At 39.0% G+C, this 19,071-nt stretch overlaps 1 protein-coding gene across 5 annotated transcripts in view; it reads left to right on the top strand.

The window, feature by feature from the left end:
- Positions 1-19,071, top strand: part of LOC112109982 (netrin-G1) — a 211,898-nt gene that overhangs the window by 131,824 nt on the left and 61,003 nt on the right. For all 5 annotated transcript variants that reach the window (XM_026655976.1, XM_026655975.1, XM_026655972.1 and 2 more), the window contains exon 4: positions 11,177-11,203. In XM_026655976.1, the coding sequence (XP_026511761.1) occupies positions 11,177-11,203 (27 nt within the window). The remainder of the gene's footprint in view (positions 1-11,176; positions 11,204-19,071) is intronic.

Genomic DNA, 19,071 nt, shown 5'->3' with positions numbered 1-19,071 from the left:
GTGTGAGACATGGTGGAAGTGTACCCACTTATGGTGCATCATTGTGCTCTTGGCCCATGGGTTATAGGGACCTCACATTGGACCCACTTCCTCCACCCAGCAGTGAGGGGGGGAAGGGCTGGGTATTCCCATTGCCTACAGACCCATAAAAATGCACCCTGGCTCGTGAGGTCAGCCTTTTTTTAAGGTTAAACTTCAGACCAAGTCTTTGTGACCTTGGTGAGTATAATAATAGGTTTTAAACACTGTGAAGGAAAATTTCAGATTTTGAGCTATATTCTCTGCTTTGATCCAGATTCATTTATACACATGCAACCTCTTTGATTTGTGTGGGATTGCCAGGATATAGGTAGTGAAGGCAGAATGTGACCAGTTGTGTCTGTATATTTCTAGCTCAACACTGGCATAATTGCCAGTGTAAGATGCTTAACCACCATTACGATACAACGTTATAGGCCATCTACTCCTATTTGCTTGATGCTATTGAGAGTCATGTGCACTGACTGTAGACAGGATATTGAGAAAAGGGGCATGAAAACAAAAATACAGGCATCTATTCTCCTATTTATGCATTCTGGAAATATACAATAACTCAGTTTCCTCTAATTCAAGTTATGCACCTAAATCCCTATGAGGAAAAGAAATAAACGAAATCATCAAACCTTTTGGACATCACTTACTAGCTGCTTTAGAAAAAAGGCTGGCATTTTGCCCCGATTAAAAGCAAAAAGCTGGTTTTAGAATATAACCATTCACTGAAAAATTATTTAGAAGAAATAGAGTTATGTACTGCAGTTGAATGAAAAGTTTAAAAATCAGCAGCAATGTGCAATGCTTCAAATGTTATCTAACACTTCAAAGCAGCAGCAGGGAGGAATCAAAACTCAAAAATGAATATCACAGGAAGCAGGACCTTATCAAGTTAAACCTGAGAGTAATAGACCAAGTAACAAACCATGAAGTGTAAGGCATGAAATTATGAAAAATTCTTACCAGGTAGAAAAAATGAACCTTTAAAAAGAAAAGGGGAGGGGTACTTTGTAAGAATATTCTCATTTTTCCATGTTGTAGAAAAAGTGATGGTCTAACTATGTCCGGCAAAATTTTGAGAGCCACTGTTTTTGATCACAGGCTCTCTACAGGCTTCATTCAGCATCCCAACTCCAAAATAAACTTGCTGTGCTTGAATCTAGGGGTAAAATACATCGGTGTGTGAAATCAATGTTCCCTCTACCTCCATATTTGCTGTGCCATTTATGTAATCGTACGTCAACTAAGCATGTGCCAGCAAAACAATGGCATTGGCACTTGGTATAGATTACTGACTAGCGCTGGTTGGAGAAACTTTGATGGAATCACATTCCATCAGAATGTGCAGTTACATCAAAATGTTTCTTGAAATTGGGTCAAATTTCCCCCAATTTTATTTGGGAAAAAAAAAAAAAGTCCCAAAAATTCCAACAGAAACAGGTGTCAAAAAATCCTGTGCTGACATTTTCTGAACAAAACATTTGCATCTTTTGATTTGATTTTTTTAATTTTGAATTATTAGTATATAATACAAAATTTAAAAGTTAAAATTGAAATGAAATGTTTTGAAGGGCTGGAAATGAAAAAAAATGGAATTTTCCTTCGAAGAGAATTTCAGGTTTTTTTAATCTTTGCTCCAATTTGGAACAAATGCAAAGTTGAAAATCTCTAAATCCATCATGAAATAAAACTTCTGTCCTTCACTTAGCTCTACTGCTGAAACCATCACAGCCAGCTTTTGTTCATGAAACGTAATAGATCAGTCTACCATAGTCTGACTTTTGGGATAATCCTGTTTTCTATGTTCTTAATTATCATCAATAGGGTTTTTTTCTTGACTGTGCAAAATATTTCCCCTCTTTGCTTTTGTTCCTTGTGAAAGGGCATTGGTTAGTCCATCACTTACTGGAATGACTGATAACTCTGTATTTACTGCTGCTTAACATTTCGAGTTCCATCCTGTTGACTCTTTTGTGTCTCCTGATGCTGTCACATGCCATAGTCAGTTTTGTTATGCAACATGTTTTGACACTCCAAGTGATCTTACCATATTTCCCGCATGCCTGTTATAGAATAGCTTTTCTAGTCAGCAGCCACAAACGTCTGACAGCCATTGGTCTTTTCTTTCTCCAATTGTTTAGGTTTTCTTTCACATTCAGGTGTTACTTACTTTGCTCAGTTGAATAATGGTATCTAAGACTATTTTGGGTCCTAGCCACCAAAATTTATCCCATCAGTGAATAAACTGCACCAAACAGTCTGGACACTTCAGAATTACACATCTCCCTACTTCTGCCAGTCCTTCTCCCAGGTCATAGTGTCACATGAAATGAGGGATTGATCAGGACAACATGGACCTAGGTTCCTTCCCAGGCAACAGCCAGCCATAAGCAGCTTGCTAAATTACATCTGCACTGGGACTCTCTCTGACAATAGGACCTGGATGTCAGCAATACTGCCTTAATCCTTCTCTGCCTCATAACTCTTTTTACTTGCAATGTGGCACAGCTGTCACAGAGAGGGGTTTTGGCAGAAGATATGACACTTGAGATAGTATGCTGATTTCTCATCCAAACTCATCTGTTTGGCACCCATTCCTATTAAAATGTGATGATATAGTGCCATTTTAATGGAGTGATATGAGTGAAAGGGGCCAAGAGTTTGTATATTAGCAGGATTCCTAGTCATGTCCCTAAATAGCTACCCATCTTGTTCATGCATGCCCACAATTAGAGCGAGATCCCATCCCTATTCCTTGTCAAAGCTAAATTAGCCTCACTGAACTTAGTATCTGAGGTTGGCTCAAGTGACTGGAAGTAGCTTTCTAAAGAGATCCTACTTCGATCTGTAGGTTGGAAGAAGCCTTTGTGGTATGATACTGATATGAAGTATGGGAACCACGCCTGCTTGAAGAGCAGTGTTGTACAATGATGATAGATCCATGATAGGCAGGAAAGGTGAGAAAAGTGGGGTAAAATGTTACAAAATAGAAATGCTTCCTGTTGTTCTCAGCATGTACAACTTACTGAACTTGGCTAGCTCATGAGGACTTAGAGCAGGTAGTAAGCCGCAGAGAGAAGTTGGAAGACCTGATGAAGGGAAAAGAAAATAAATTGCAGTGTATTTGAGCTGGGGCATTCAGGGAAAGAGAAATGTCAGGATAAACTGCAGTTGATAAACTGCCTTCCCTCATATTAGACATCAACTTTAGTGGTTAATAAAAGGTTCCAGATTCACACTTGAAAAACGATACACTGTAGGTAACATTTGCTATATTTTTTAAAAGTGTGACTTGCAAAATTATTCTAATGCACTGTTCCCTCTCCACTAAGCCTTTGCAGTTGTTTTTGATAGTTATAGTGACACCTACTGCTGGGAGATGGAATACTTCAGTTTCCCTGACTGACTTGAAATAAATCTGTTTACATAGGGTAAAATAAACTGCAGCACTAAACTAGGGTGACCAGATGTCCCGATTTTATAGGGACAGTCCCGATTTTTGGGTCTTTTTCTTACATAGGCTCCTATTACCCCCCACACCCTGTCCCGATTTTTCACATTTGCTGTCTGGTCACCCTACACTAAACAGTCACTAAATTCTAGCATAAGAAAGCAAGGTAACTGTTGCACAAATTATTAAGAGTCCAAGAATGGATTGTGTTTTATTTGTGACTTCCAAAAGTTCTTCATGCATTGTGCTTTCTTAGAAATAAAGTATGCCCAGGCATAAAGTATGCCTCTACACACCCAAAACTCCCATTAACCTCAGTAGGAGCTTCCTACATATAGAGACTGAAAGACTGGGCCTGAGAGACTGAACCATCAAGGGAAAAGGGCTTATGTTTTAAAACAGGGGCAGGCAAATTTTTTGGCCTGAGGACCGCATCGGGTTTCACAAATTGTATGGAGGGCCGGTTAGGGGAGGGGGTCGTGGCCCGGCCCCCACCTCCTATCTGCCCCCCCTCCTGTCCCATCCAACACCCCCTGTTCCCTGATGGCCCCATCCACACACACCCTCTCCCTGTCCGCCCCTGGACTCCCACCGCCCCATCCAACCCCTCCTCTCATTCCTGACAGCCCCCCCGGACCCCTGCCCCCATTCAATTCCCTGTTCCCTCCCCGACCCCTATCCACACCCCCACACCCTGACCACCACCCTGAACTCCCCTGCCCTCTATCCAACCCCTCCCCTTGCCCCGTTACTGCGCTGCCTGGAGCACCGGTGGCTGGCAGCGCTACAGCCACGCCACGCAGCTCAGAGCACTGGGTCAGGACCGGCTCTGCAGCTGCGCTGCCCCAAGAGCTCACAGCCCCACCGCCCAGAGTATTGCGCCGGCGGGGGAGCGAGCTGAGGCTGCGGGGGAGGGAGGACAGTGGGGGAGGGGCCGGGGGCGAGCCTCCCGGGCCAGGGCCGGACGGTCCTGCGGGCCGTAGTTAGCCCACCTCTGTTTTAAAACACTGATCAAATATTTTCTCATGCCTGTTCAAATGAAATAGACACACATTTCTAGTGATATTTCTTGGAGGAGCATGAACACAAAATAAGTGATAATCTTCACATACACCATTCTCTTGCAGTGAATTAAAAAATTGTGACTTTCTAAAGCAAACAAATGCAATTTTTACAGTAGCAGGAGTTCTAGGGCTATTACAGGGAAACGCATAAGCCAGGTTTCCTGAGAAACGGATGTTTTGCTGTGTGTAGTCCTCTGGCTCAATAGAAGTTTGAAAACACATGATCATAACTAATCAGTCCCCTTGGAGGATTAGAAGAGGCAAGTTTCTTACAGCATCTCAGGATTTTCAATCACTAGGAAATTTAGAGCTTCTAAAATTGATGCTGAAGTTATGATGCTGTAATCATACCTCCGCAGGGGATTTGAAAAAGGAAAAAAGACTCACTGCCAGGTCATGCTGCAGTACAGATATTCTAGCAAAGCATCAGATGCGGAACTTAACAGCCCTGAACTGACTCCTTGGTACAGGATCCAAATTTAGTTCACCTCCAGGTGTTAAAACATGCACTGTGGAATGCTCCAATAACAGGAAAGCATCCTTTTCAAGAAAGATTCTGATATAGTTAATAATGAGCTGTTACTATCAATCCATCTTTGAAAACAATTGTTTATTGGTTGATATATACTTTATACAAACCTGCAAAAGAATTCTAAAACTTATTTTCTGTGTGAGCATCTGATTTTATTAAATGTTATCATTTTCTTTACTGTGTAGCTAAAAAAAGTTAAGTATAATTTTTCTTCAATAGGCAATAGAGAAAAATTTGAGATTTCATAAAAATCAGATGAGTGATAATTGGAGAAATCCAAGTTATAAGCCTTTAAAAGGAAAACTCCAGATATTTTCGATCAAATATTGTGCGTATATGTATATATATTTACAGTGAATTTGCTTCTAACACAGGTCAAATCTAAAAATATAGATATTACTAGAGAGCTATCTGTGGCAGTACATGGTTCTGAGCTTTACTTATGGAGGTTGCTAATTTCCCTGTGATCAGATTAACTGACAGAGAGAATCTCTTTCCCATTGATTTCAGAGGGGAAAGCATTCAGATATGAACACTGTATTTAGTTAAATTTAAACGTGTTTTAAAGCGGTGTATAGGAAAATGCAGTTTTGTTATAAATTAACTTGGTTTTGTTTACTTTTTATATTTAGATGAGGAGTGGGAGTTCTATATCAAGATAGATAATGGGTCTGATTCTCCATCACTCTACAGCCTATTTGCACCATTCCACTGGTGTAAAGGGGCCAGAATCCCCGTGAATCAGACCAACTAAACATTCTCCCAGTGACACACAAGCTTTAGGCCAGACTCTCCCCAGAAGCCCTGCCATTGGAATGTGGTTGTCTCTCCACTCCAGCTATTCCTGGATGCCAGAATGGCCCATTAGTGCCACAGACAGGTGCATAGTAGAGCAGCCATAAGGTGCAAACTCCTACATGACCCCAGGATCAGGAAAAAAAAAAAAGGTACCTTAAACTTTCCTTTTGCTCATCACCTTAAGTGCTTGCAGCAAGCACAGCTCAACCAGAAAATCAAGTCTAATATATGCCTCCAGAACTCCTGACAATTGATGTTACTATAAAGCAGGGGTTCTCAAACTTCACTGCACTGCGACTCTCTTCTGAAAACAAAAATTACTACAGGACCCCAGTACACTGTGTTACTCTGAAACAGTTAATATTTTAAATAAAAAAATGCACTACAAGACCATATCTACAAAAAAGTAGCCACTAAATATTTAAATTCACAAGACAATCTTTATATCCAGCAGTAAAAAATAAATATGTACCTCAGGGGATGGGTATGCTTGTATTGATGAACACAAATCCTCGAAGGGGGCTCTGTGTGGCTGAGATAAAGACAGAGGTCATCTTCAACAGTGAGACAGGCCCTGTATTTGTTTTTCAGTAAGGTCAGTGCTAAAAAGCCAGCTACACACAGGTAGGTGGACGAAAATGGCCTAAGCACTTCCAATGCTGCAAATGACAGCTCTGGATATTCTTCTCACACAGAAATCAGTAGTTAGCAAGAGGTTGTTCAGAAATCTCAGCATCAATGTCTCATCACGGGAAAGGTCCATTAATGTTTCTTTCACTGTAAGTGACATAACAGCACTTCTACATTAAAGGGATTTCTAATCCACACCTCTGTTTTCTGATCCTTTTCAGGGAAGTACTCCTGAAACTGCAGTTTAAGGCTTTCCAGGTGGCTGATGATAATGGGTTGCAAGTCATGCTTTGGCAAGGCATTTTCATCCAAAAAGTCATCCAGTAAAAAACCCCTTCAAAATTGCCAGTATCCATACACATACCATAAGGAAAGTTTCTTGCTCCAGCTTTCAGTTTTGTCAGTGAGAGAAGTAAGGTATTGAACTCATTTAGGCATTCAAAAATGTCTGCCAGGTAAGCTAGCAAAGCAAGCCACTTGGTATCTGCAAACTTTTCGGCCAGCAGGGAATCTTCATCTGAACTCAAACAAACATTTGAGAACCTTTCCCCGAGACAGCCACCAAACTTTTCTGTGATGAAGTAACTGATGGTGCTCAGCTCCCATCTCACCACACAAAGCTCCAAACAAATATACACTTGTTGAGCTTCTCTTGATTAAGCTGACTATGCGAACAGCTTCATCACGAACTTGTTTTAGAACAGGTGGCTTTTTGTTGTTGTTGCAACTAGGGCTTGCCTGTGTATAAAACAGTGCATCCAAACTGCTTGCGGTGCAACAGCCTGCACTCGGGTGACTGGCCCGCTGTTTTTTCCAGTTGCACAAATACTATCACTGCAAATTCCTACACTGCACTGCCATTTCAAGCCAGAACCAGAAACAAAAGCATCGAAAAGTGCAAAGAGCTGTTCCCATGTAGCACGCTGTAGTAATGACCGGCAGAACAGAAATTCCTCTTGGAGTTTTTCATCGTTCTCAAATTTTACATATGTCAGCACCTGAACAGTCCCCGACACATCTGTTGTTTCATCAAGTTGAATGGGAAAAAAAGAAGTTTGCTTGATTTTGGCGATCACTTGTTCAGTCACATCATTTGCCATACTGTGAATACACCTGGCAATAGTGTCATTAGACAGGGGAATTGAATCAAGTTGAGTCGCTGCACCTTGCCCCAATATAATCAAATCATTCCTTGGCACATGGCAGAAAACAAGCTTCTCCAGTAGAGTGTGGTTTCCCAGTTTTACTTATCCAGTATGACACAGCAGAAGATGCCTCAAGGGCTCTTTCATTTGTTGTAGCTGCCAAGCTCAGTACTCTCTTCTGGCCCTGTAGCTCTCTCAGCTTTTGCTGGGGAAAAAAAAAAATCAAGTGGTTTTGTTTGAATAGAACTGCACCATGTCTCCAAATGGGTGCCACATTTTAGATGGTTTTAAGCTCTCCTTTGCCAGAACTTCACCATACACCAGACACTGTGGCCATGACTCCCCCTCAAAATCAGCCCAGTAAATCCCTATTCCAAATATTTCTAATTGTTTTTTCGGTTTCTTGGTATTTTACTGCTGCTTAGATCCTCATTGTGAGCTCTTCTTTTGCTGCAAGTGGCAACTGACTCCCATTCATTGCCTCCCTTTCCTCTACCTTTCTTCAGAAAACAGTCCTTTGCTAAAATTATTTCTACAGCAACTTTTCAAACTGGCTTTAACTACAACACCTGCTGATTCCTTGCTAGGTGCTGAGTAGAGGAAGTGATGCACAGAGCTGGGGTTAAGAGGTGGGAAGCAGGGCAACTAAGTTGCTCAGGCTTGAAGCCCTGCTGTGGAGGAGCTTGGGCTCTGGCTGTCAGCCCTGCCATGTGCAGAGCTGAAATCTGTGGTATGAAACTCAGGGGGGCAGGTGCCCCCCACCCTCCCTAAATGCCCCCCCCCCCCGGCTTCAGTCTGAGCCCCATGATTGCAGGACTCAGGGTGGGGCTTTCTGCCCTGGCTCCTTGCCAGTCTAACGCTGGCCCTGACGACCCCCTTAAAACGGGGTAGCAACCCGCTTTGGGGTTGCAACCTACACTTTGAGAACTGCTGCTATAAAGCGTTTTCCTATTATGTGCACAATTTATTTTTCTGTCTCCTTCCAGGGCCAAACATATTTTAGGAGACAGAGAAAAGTACACTGTCACTCAGAGCTTCTCTTTCCTTATTGAGAAATCTGTATGGAAATAGCAAAAGAAGCTTCTCAAATAGGGAATGTGAAAACAAGCTAACAAGATTAATGCAAAGTCCTTCAGGCAAGCAGTTACCTTGTTTTCATTACTCCTCATTGCTAAGGAAATGTTCATTGTTGTTTTTCATTGAGATTTTTGAGATACAGTAAAGGAAGAGAAGTACAAATTAATAAGAAAACCTCTCCCTACTTGCAACTTGCCTTGGAGAGAAAGAGAAGGGGTGGGTGGGTGGGTGTGTGTGTGTGTGTGTGTGTGTGTGTGCGCGCGCGCACATAAAAGGGAATATTAAATACCATTTCACAGGGGAGCTGTGAGAATATTACCTGCCTTTTTATCTGTACAAGTCCCATCTGTGTATAAAGAAAATAAAACATGTTAATTAAAAACATGACTAAACTGCCACACAGAAATGTAAATATCTGTTACTAAAGCTCATCTAAAAATAATGTTCAAAGTTGAGTTCCTTTTCTATTAAAACAATGGGAAAGCGATTCTATCATTGTTAATCTGTTTCCAAGAAAAGATGACAGCAGTGGAATGAGAGGTTTTTTATTTCTATAAATATAATTTTAATTTTCTCTTTAAAAATATCAGTGTTGTAGTCTATGATACTAATTATATGATTCTGAAATTTTGAAACATTGCTGGAGTTTCCCTTTAAACATCGGTTTATTTTCAGGAGGAGTAAAATACATTATTTTATAAATAGTGTTTGCATATGGAGCCCAGTCCTGAAAATTGCTGAGAGCCTTCTATAAGGTGATACTCTGCACCTCGCATGACTGAGCGCATAGAGTTTCCAAACAGAATATAAGACTTTTGGGGCACAATTCTTACAAGTGCCCAAAAAGCATTATCTGTAATTGAGGTGGGGAGTCACAAAGGAGCAATTTAGGATTCCCTGACTCTGGAGCTAGTAGTGCTGCATGGCCCCAACCATGACATAATTTAGAGCTGCCTCAATATGTACTCCTTTTCCTCCCAGCCATGCTCCTAAACCAGATTGCCGTAGGGAATGTACAGGCAGGCCTCAACTTTATGATGTGCGACTTAAGACGAACACCACTTACAGCGTTTCTGAATTGACATCCCGATTCGACTTACAACCATTGGTTTCGATGCTCAGTCCCAATAGTGTGCATTGCAGTTCCAAGTTACAATGTTTCGACTTACTACGCAATTTTCAGGAACCAATTATGTCATAAATCCAAGGACTGCCTGTATTCGGTTGTGTATTCTACATCCCCAATGATGCTGCCACCCTGGCAGAATCCCCAGCAGACTTGAGAAGCCCAAGGCTCTACTGGTGCAAAGAATCTGACAGGGCCTAGGATATAGCCATAATGCAGAGTAGGTTACTACCTAATATATGATAATGAAAATAATTATAATAAAATAAGCCTGATTCTGCAACCCTAGTCTACACTGAGTAATGCATACTCCTGCAAGTCATTCCCTTGAGTAAAGGTTGCAGAATCCATCCCATAGTTTCTCTGCATTAAGAATTTCAGGAAGGAATTTAAAAGGATAGTATATGCTAATGGAGAAATAGATTTCTACACTATAATACCATGCCATCAAAAGTCAATAAAACTTATAAAAGGCAAACTGTTTAACTGAGATGATGCAAGTAGCAGGGATTTAAATACTGATCTGCAGTTTGTGGCTTTAGCCTATGGTCCTGTAAATAGTCTCATAGACATGTTTCACTTTAGCTAAGGAGAACTATATTGCAAGGAATATTGCACATCCACATTTTCTACAAAGTCCAGTCACACTCTAGAGTGGTTCTCCCACATTAATTCAACTTGAGAATTGAAGTGAGAGCAGAAAAATCAATGAGGGGCATGATCAATATGAGTGACCTAATGTGTTGTATTATTTTGCTCAATTAAATTTCTATTACATAGCTTAATCCAGACAACTGACAGGTAAAAGAGGAACAAAAATGATAGCTAGATAAAGTTAATCTAATAAAGAACCAAATGATTTTCAGCAGCCAACTGAAGCAGCTAATAATGCATCTAGCCCTGTATTAAAATAGTTTCCTAGATATACCTGATACATCATGGCCTGTATATATTGTCCAGAACAGAAACCTAATAACTGTTTAGTATGAATACAGAATTGTTCTGAACAACTGCATGAAGTTATGAGAGCAGAAAAAAGCTGAATGTCTCAGAAATACTCCAAATGTCATTTTTGAACACAACAAATACCTTCCAAAATTCCCTGCAATCTCATATTAAAGAACCCAAAGCGTCTACAATTAGAAATAGAAGGCTTGCATGATGTATGTGGAAGTGCTTGATTCTAGCTGTTAATTGATACAGTATTCTGAAGTTTATGGAAGTATGAGAAAAGAAGTTCCAAATATTTGATGTAATGCTGTAGCCTTTTAGACACCTACAGTAAACCACTAACTATGCCCTTTTTGCTCTCTTTTTCTACAGGTATTCCCAGTATTTCCAGTATTGGTAGTAAGTAATAAAAAGCAAATCTAGACTAGCTTTGCTATGTTATTCAGCTTTTTAGCTCTATTTTCCCAACATCCATTTCTGTTGTAGATAACGTTTCACTGAAATGTGCTTTATGGTAAGGGGACTATATTATTGACTTTGCCATGCTGCATTTACATGTAACTGCATTATGTGATCAAAGAGAATATGATATGTAGCTCATGACAGTACATCTGTCTGAAAACACAGCTTCTTGATCAGCAAATAAAAGCGTTAGCATTACAAATTGGAACATCAGGATGGCATTGGGTAGAAAAATATTATCAAGTACATTTTCTAAAACACCAAACTTTATTAATACCCAAGAAGAGTAGAGCCCTTAAAGCTATATATACAAATAGATAAATATAAGGGGAAATGGAAGAATGCACTAAAATGTATTTCTTTTTGTTTTTAATCTAGTGAATGTAGTGTATCAATCGGAGTCTTTCAATTGATTCATAGATTCCAAAGCCAGACAGGGACAATGGTGATCATTTAACGTGACCTTGTATAACACAGGCCATAGAGCTAGACTAGAGAATATCTTTTAATTGACATCAGTGGACTCTAGCTCAGGCCTTGAACAGAATAAATAGGTTCTTTGTTGAGATTCATTTTATTGTATAAAATGAAAACATTTAAAACAGCTAGTAAAATACAAAATTGCCTTTTTAAAAAAATCAGCTATTATAAATAAAAACAATGCAAAAAAATAAGAATATGGTCTTTGAGTCAAACCATCCTACAGTTGTGAAGCGGGTATAGTCATGGAATGATAGCTAATTAGAAATTAAGCGCTGAAGCAGAAAAGGTATAATTCAGTAGCTGAGTGAAAGAATGTTCCTGCACAGCCTCTGCTTTGCATAGGCTTTAGGCACAGATTTTGTGCTCTGCAGGTCTATCACAATTTTAGCAGTGTCAAAAAAAGATTTGCAATACCTGATATCTGGCTGAAAAGCAATATTCTAATAATTTGGATAAAGCAGCTGCCTTGCTTCTTATAAATGCGTGGTCAGGTCTTTCAATTTATAAATCAGTTCAGTTTACTTAAGCGCATGAACAGGCTTAGGCACTGATTTGTTAAGCACTAGACAGCATATTAAATGCCGTCAAAACTAGCCTCTTTGTAAAGGGGAGTAGTGTTTCATGTCCATTTAGATGCCAGCTTAATCCTATGGCATCCAGTTTGCCACCTTAAATAGCAAAACAGCATCAACAACAACTTGCCAATGAAAGTCTTCAGTTTTGAGAGTCTAATTTTTCTGCTTTAGTGTCTCCCTCGACATTTGCCTCACTGCAAATGCACAATGATGTGCTACTTTCACAACCTTGACAATTGCATTTGCACATGTATTTTGTATCCAAAAAAGGAACTAAATAAAAGGCAATAAAAAGAGATTATCAGACTATTATTATCTGGAATCCCACAGTTGTAAGTAACAGAAATGGATAAATGGCAAAATAGCTTTTTGGAGCTCAGTTGTGCTACTGTTTGTCAATACTGTGTTGCATGGACTACATCGTTGTGATTTTCACTTTACGCTCCATACAGCCTTCTTCACCACATTCACCATCTCTGAGCATCAGCAGATGTTGGCCTTTGAATACTTAATAGGGAAACTCAAATATTTTTTTAATCAGTGGTGACCTGAAAGGATGCATTGTTGACCTCTTAATTCTGTGAACTTTTACAGTGAGGTGATTAGTGTCATTTACTTATTAAAATAGACAACATTCAGTTTAACATCCCTTAGGAAATACAGTAGTTACTGCAAGTCTGTGTATTATCTTAAATATATCTGGTATAGATGTCCTTTGAATGAGATGAGGCAGGGTTCAACAAATTTTAATACCCATGTGGAATGCATGAAGCATGAGCACCAATTTATGAGTACACAAAGAGATGACTACATTGTTTGGCTTCTACCCACTACATTCCTCCTCCCCGACAGGGGTATTGAGTAGCTCGGGGGGAAAAGTGGCTGTTCATGGCACAATTTTCTAAAGGCCTTTCCTATATGATAGAAATAACAGAATTGTTGTTAAACAGTGGAGAGCCCCTTGACTTCTTGATCCTACTCCACTATGTAACTATGTTTTAACAGAATTACAATCAGTACTTAAAAAACAAACATGATTAATTACTTGAGGCTGCTTTAATGGATTCTGCATGATTTCTTCTCTTTTTGTCTATGCTAATACAATATTTGTGTTCATAAGGGTAGATTTCTGTCCTCAGCTGGGGACAGGAAATTATTCTCAGGTGACACCGTTTTTTGCCTGCTATGAAACAATAAACTGGTGTATTGGCTTTTGTATGCTTCAAGCTTTTCCCAGTTTAATACAGAAAAAATGAACACAAAACTGCCAACATATAAAGAAAATGTCACTGCAACAGATGTTCATGTAACACCCATAAGACTTTTACGATCAAAGCATGCCCAAAGAAAAATCAACGATGTATATATTTATCTTTGTGTACATATATGTATAATACTGTGTTCTCTTTGATCTCAAAGCATCTCATATTAAAGCAGCACATCATTAAAGTTTAAACACAAAGAAAGAGTGGTCATTAAGTAAACATCCTTTCTGATCATCTACACACACAAAAAAAAAAATTAAACCAGAGCTTTCCCATTAAGGTCATTTGTACCTGCTGTTGTCTATCAATTGAGTAATAGGTTCTTTGGTCATTTCCAGCATACTTGATTCCAGTGCTGGTCTTTACAGCATTTTTCAGCCGTGGCTGGAAAAATATTGGTGAGATTGTTAGCAATTTATGAATCCCAAAACCATTTCATAATTATGTAAGCTTTTATGATCAGTTATGCCTTCATCCAAATTTGTAAATATTATACAAAAAGTTACTCTGACTTACTTTAAACCATAATTGTATGTAGGCAAATATATCAAAATGTATTTTATTGTGACCAAATAGCAAAGTTATTAGCTTGTACCTGTATGCCTGACTTTAAAAAACTTTAATCTTCTATCAGATAACTTCTATCCTTATTCCTGTGGAGCATAATTTCACTAATTATGCTAAACAGTTTGTTCTAAAGAGTATAATTAGACATGGGATAGGATTGACATGATGTGCAAATAGCTTTGTGTGGGTGATTATCACCTCTGAAGCCTGCTGGTGGCAGATGAGTCAGAGTTTAGCGACAGACCATATATTGAAATGCAAGATGCAATCAAGATAATCAAATAGCATTTTATGTTTTGTTTTGAGTTTGTTTTTTGTTTTTCTAATTGCCAATTTCAAATAAACAGAAATCTCTCTTGGAATGATAACCAATTCAAGACACAAAAGTAAAAAGATTGTACTGGCATGACTTTCATGCATTGCTTTCATAACCTTAAAATATCAGCTGGGTGTTTTTCAGGCTTGGCAACAGTGTCAGGATGAACACTTTTTTTAGTGGTCTCAGATATGCTTATACGAATTTGCATGTTACCCAAGGTTTTTGCTAACAAACAGTTGAGTTCCAGTTCTCTCATCATTTACATCACTGTAAATATTATGGTCCTGATATCATGCACCACTGAAGTCAGTAGGAGGTTTTGTCATTAACTTTAGGGGTTGCACGATTGAGCCCTTTTTGTAGAGCCAAGTTCTAGTCCTGAATAGATACATGCAATTCCCATTAACTTAAGTAGGAGATTCAACGTGCATAATGAAGTGCAGAATTTGGCCCTTGTTTATTAATCTCTATTATTATTTGAGTTGATCTATTAGTGCATAAAGAAAAAGTTTCTCCCAGAAATCCATCACCCTGTCAAGAGACTTCTCAGATGTTTTTCTCCTTGAAGACATTTGAAACTGGCTTGATATTATACAGCTGTTGGTTTTGACACAGCAACAACATATTCTGATTTAGGTTTTGTTTGATACAAATGTGAATTGTGAATAAAATAACAAGGTTAATCATCTTCTTAGCCAAGCATTATTATTAATCATCATAGTCATAACATCAAAGGAAGCTACAGTATTTGTCCCCACACTCCCTCTGCCTTTGCTTTAATACTTCTAAATCCCAAAAATAAGTTTAATTTTAATTGCTCTTTAACTAATTAGGTTTTCGAGAATATAAAAAATTCATTGTGCAAGTAGAGCATTAATTTGAACTCCAGATCTGGAGGAAAACCTTAATGTCCCATATGAAAAGAGTTTGGGAGTCTTTTATACCATTTCTTCAGTAAGTCTCATCACAAATCTATTTCACATTTGTACAACCTACAGCACTTCATTCAATTTCAGGAGCAAGGGAACTTAACAACCACTTAACCCTGGAAGAGAAAATTCCCATGTGGGGTGACAGTAGTTTAGGAGAATGTATTTGCTGCAACATTGTGAAAGGTAAACTACAAAAGTTTTCATTGGGGGCAAAAAAAAAAAAGTATTTTCACCAGATCCACCAACATCACACATCTGAACAGCCTGGCTTTAGCCACCAGTAGACATAGCCAATGGCACTTCAATGTTTTTTACATTCACTATTTTTGAAGGTGCAATCTTTATCACCTCCAGCTAATTTCAAAGTTACCATGTCAGAAAGATTCTTTTTGCAGCACTATTTTAACTGCCTACACTATAGGAACTGCACTGCTGTCTTCAGTTTAATTGTTAATGAGGTAAAAGCAATCAGATGAGACACTGGAGAAAGTATGAGAATGTCAGCAAGCATTTAATCTGTGCAGTGCTGTCTGTTCTTATTGCAAAGCCACAGAAAAATGTATAGCTAAAATGACTAAAAGAATATGAAATTTTTCTCCACCCCTCTTTCCCCACATCCACCTCTTCCTCCTCCTTCCTAACAATATTCAGTGAATTCCATAGAGTATAGAAGACTGAACTCTCCAAATCAGCGCTCTGACTTTTAATCAGATCCTGATTACAGAGCGAGCGAGCGAGATCTTCTGCACCACAGTCTGATACACCAGGTCTTCAACACTTAACAGCCAATTTCACCAGTTCTGTAATAGACCAAAATAACTCTACTCCACAGGAAAAGATTCAGCACTCTCCTCCTCCATGAAGTATTTAGCTCTACTATGTATTCTTATTACTACTTTCCTTTAAATAACTAGAAAATGCCATCAAGCCTGTTGAGTTTGAAGAGACCCAGACAGTCTGCTGGTTAGAAACAGTGGATTTTTTCTGATTTATGAAAACTTTCCACCACAGGATCATCGGGGCCCATTGAAACCACTTCTGCAGAAGAGTGCTCTCCTTCTGTGAGAGAATAGCTGGACACCCAAGCCTAATTCAATTCAAATTCTTCCAACAATTGTAAAAGCTGTTATGGCTGAGAAGCTTCCAGGCCAAATAAAAGAACTCCATCTCCACTTTAATGCAGAATTTTCATCCGTCTAAGGAACAGGTATGAGATGTCCTACATTGCCCAAAAAAACCAGTCTAGCTAGCACTGGTTTACATTTTTTTAATTTTAAATTTTTGAATTTCTAAAATGAGGGAGATTTAGACTAAATTTTGTAACCTTTCTTTTTTTGCTCAGTTTTATTCTATAGTATTCTATTAACCTGTGAGAAAAAGCTGATTTCATCCCTAAGGTAAGCTTATCCCATGAGATAGGCATCACCCTAATAAGAAATACAATGAGGGGGAAATAGTGTTCTCCTTGTCATAGTTTACTCCCCGAGAGTGATAAAAATATCACCTGATCTAATTATACCCATTTATGCCAGCAATTCATATACAAATCTTCCACTGATTTAAATAGGAGTGACATATAGTTTCATTTATTAATTATTTGTATTACAGTAGCACTCAGAGGCTACAACTGAGAGCAGGGCCCCTTTGTGCAAGGCATTCTACATACACACTGTAAGAGACATGCCTTTAACTGAACTTACAGTCTAAGACGACAATAGCAGGGCCAAGCCTAAATGAAGCTTTACTTCAACTTGGAATGGTTTACATGAAATTGGATTGTGATTTTTTTAAGCCTTCATGCTTTTCTTACTTTTTAAATAAAAGTGGTTTAAAAGCTGAAGACTTTGGCCTGGTCCACACTAACCCCCCACTTCGGACTAAGGTACGCAAATTCAGCTACGTTAATAACATAGCTGAATTCAAAGTACCTTAGTCCGAACTTACCGCAGGTCCAGACGCGGCAGGCAGGCTCCCCCGTCGATGCTGCGTACTCCTCTCGCCGAGCTGGAGTACCAGCGTCGATGGCGAGCACTTCCGGGATCGATCCGGGATCGATTTCTCGCGTCTAGACAAGACGCAATAAATCGATCCCAGAAGATCGATTGCCTGCCGCCGAACCAGGAAGTAAGTGTAGACGTACCCTTTAAAACAAATTTTCCCCAATCACAAAATTCTAAATTTCTCGGACAGTTGTGTCACTGCTATTATGTACCAATCAAATGATCACTTGGTCATTCAAGTGGCCCCTGTCAACCTTCAGAGTGAACAAGACTACTTTTTATTAATTATTTTTATTAATAATTGTAAGCAAATGCAATCTTTGTGTGATATTAATAGCTTAGGAGACAAATACTCTGGTTAGGCAAAGAACATGCATAGCACATGGAGCAGTAATATCCTCTTCCATACACTCCATCAACAACGTTCCTCAACGTTCCTCTGGAAGGACAGCACCTTGGATTGAGAGCACAGTTTAATCACCATGTCAACTCAGTGTTTGGCCACTTGAAACAGCCAATAAGGGTGATGCTTAATTTCTGCTGACTGTGGCAGTGGTTTTTGTGTTCCAGTCCGTCCAGTTGGAATTGGGCTGAAACTACCAACTCGTTTCACATAAACCCTCCAAATTAAGACCATACTGTGCCAGTTGGTCCAAATTCTGATTTCCAATGGCCATTTAATACATATTCCCTCCGTTCCTTTAGCACTACAGATTGTTCTAACATTGTTATAAAAGAATCCAGTGAAAAGAAAAGCAATAGGGAAAGTTCCTATTGGCCTTTAAGTCTATGAGTAAGTGATTATACACTTGTTAAACATCATACAATAGTTTTCTCCTTACTACCTGAGCAAGATGTTGCAGCAATGCACTGTCTGTACCTAGATGGATTAACCAGCAGTACAGATTTTTTTTTTCAAGTAATATTTAAAATGGATTGTCTGCTAAGCTACATGTCTCATATCCCTCTACACTTAAATGTGCCTAAAGTACTTACATTTTTAAAAAGATATATTCAAAATGTACTTTCTGAGATCACAATTCCATAGCTTTCCTCTTAAGCTAAACTTTGCTCCTCCTGTATTCTCAGAACTGTTACTGTTAGGTCTTGTCTATACAGGAAAATTGACACAGGGATAGCTATTGTAGATGAACTATTCTGAAATAGCCCCTATGTGGACACACTATTCTGAAATAAAAGTCACTGTATTCTGGATACATTATTTAACCACAAGTAATTCTTTCGTAACAATGTGATTTTTATTCCAGATTTAAAGTGCCCACATGGAGAGCTATACTGGAATATATCTATTCCAGTCAATTGCGCAGTGTAGACAAGGCCTGCCTATTAGTAACTCAGGAAAAAAAAGATTTTCACAAATTGCTGTAAATGAATGACTGGCTATTAAATAACCTATTAAAGAATTCTGACTGGTGGCTGTTCAGAGGCTGACTAATCTGTTCCAGTATCTAGCTTTTACAGTATGCATGCAATGGGCTCCTTTGATGACTCAAACTCTTCTAGAACTGAGGTTAAAAAGAGAGAACCTAACTGCACAGGAAAATATGCAATTACAAGAATGTGCTCCTACTGCATAAAGCCACAGACACAATAAAATACATAATAGAAGGATCCTGTAGGCTTAAAAGCTTAATTTCTAGAAT

Source organism: Terrapene carolina, unplaced genomic scaffold, assembly GCF_002925995.2.
Source record: "Terrapene carolina triunguis isolate 2854851 unplaced genomic scaffold, T_m_triunguis-2.0 Scaffold211, whole genome shotgun sequence".
NCBI lineage: Eukaryota > Metazoa > Chordata > Testudines > Emydidae > Terrapene > Terrapene triunguis.
This window is presented reverse-complemented; position numbering and strand designations above follow the sequence as displayed.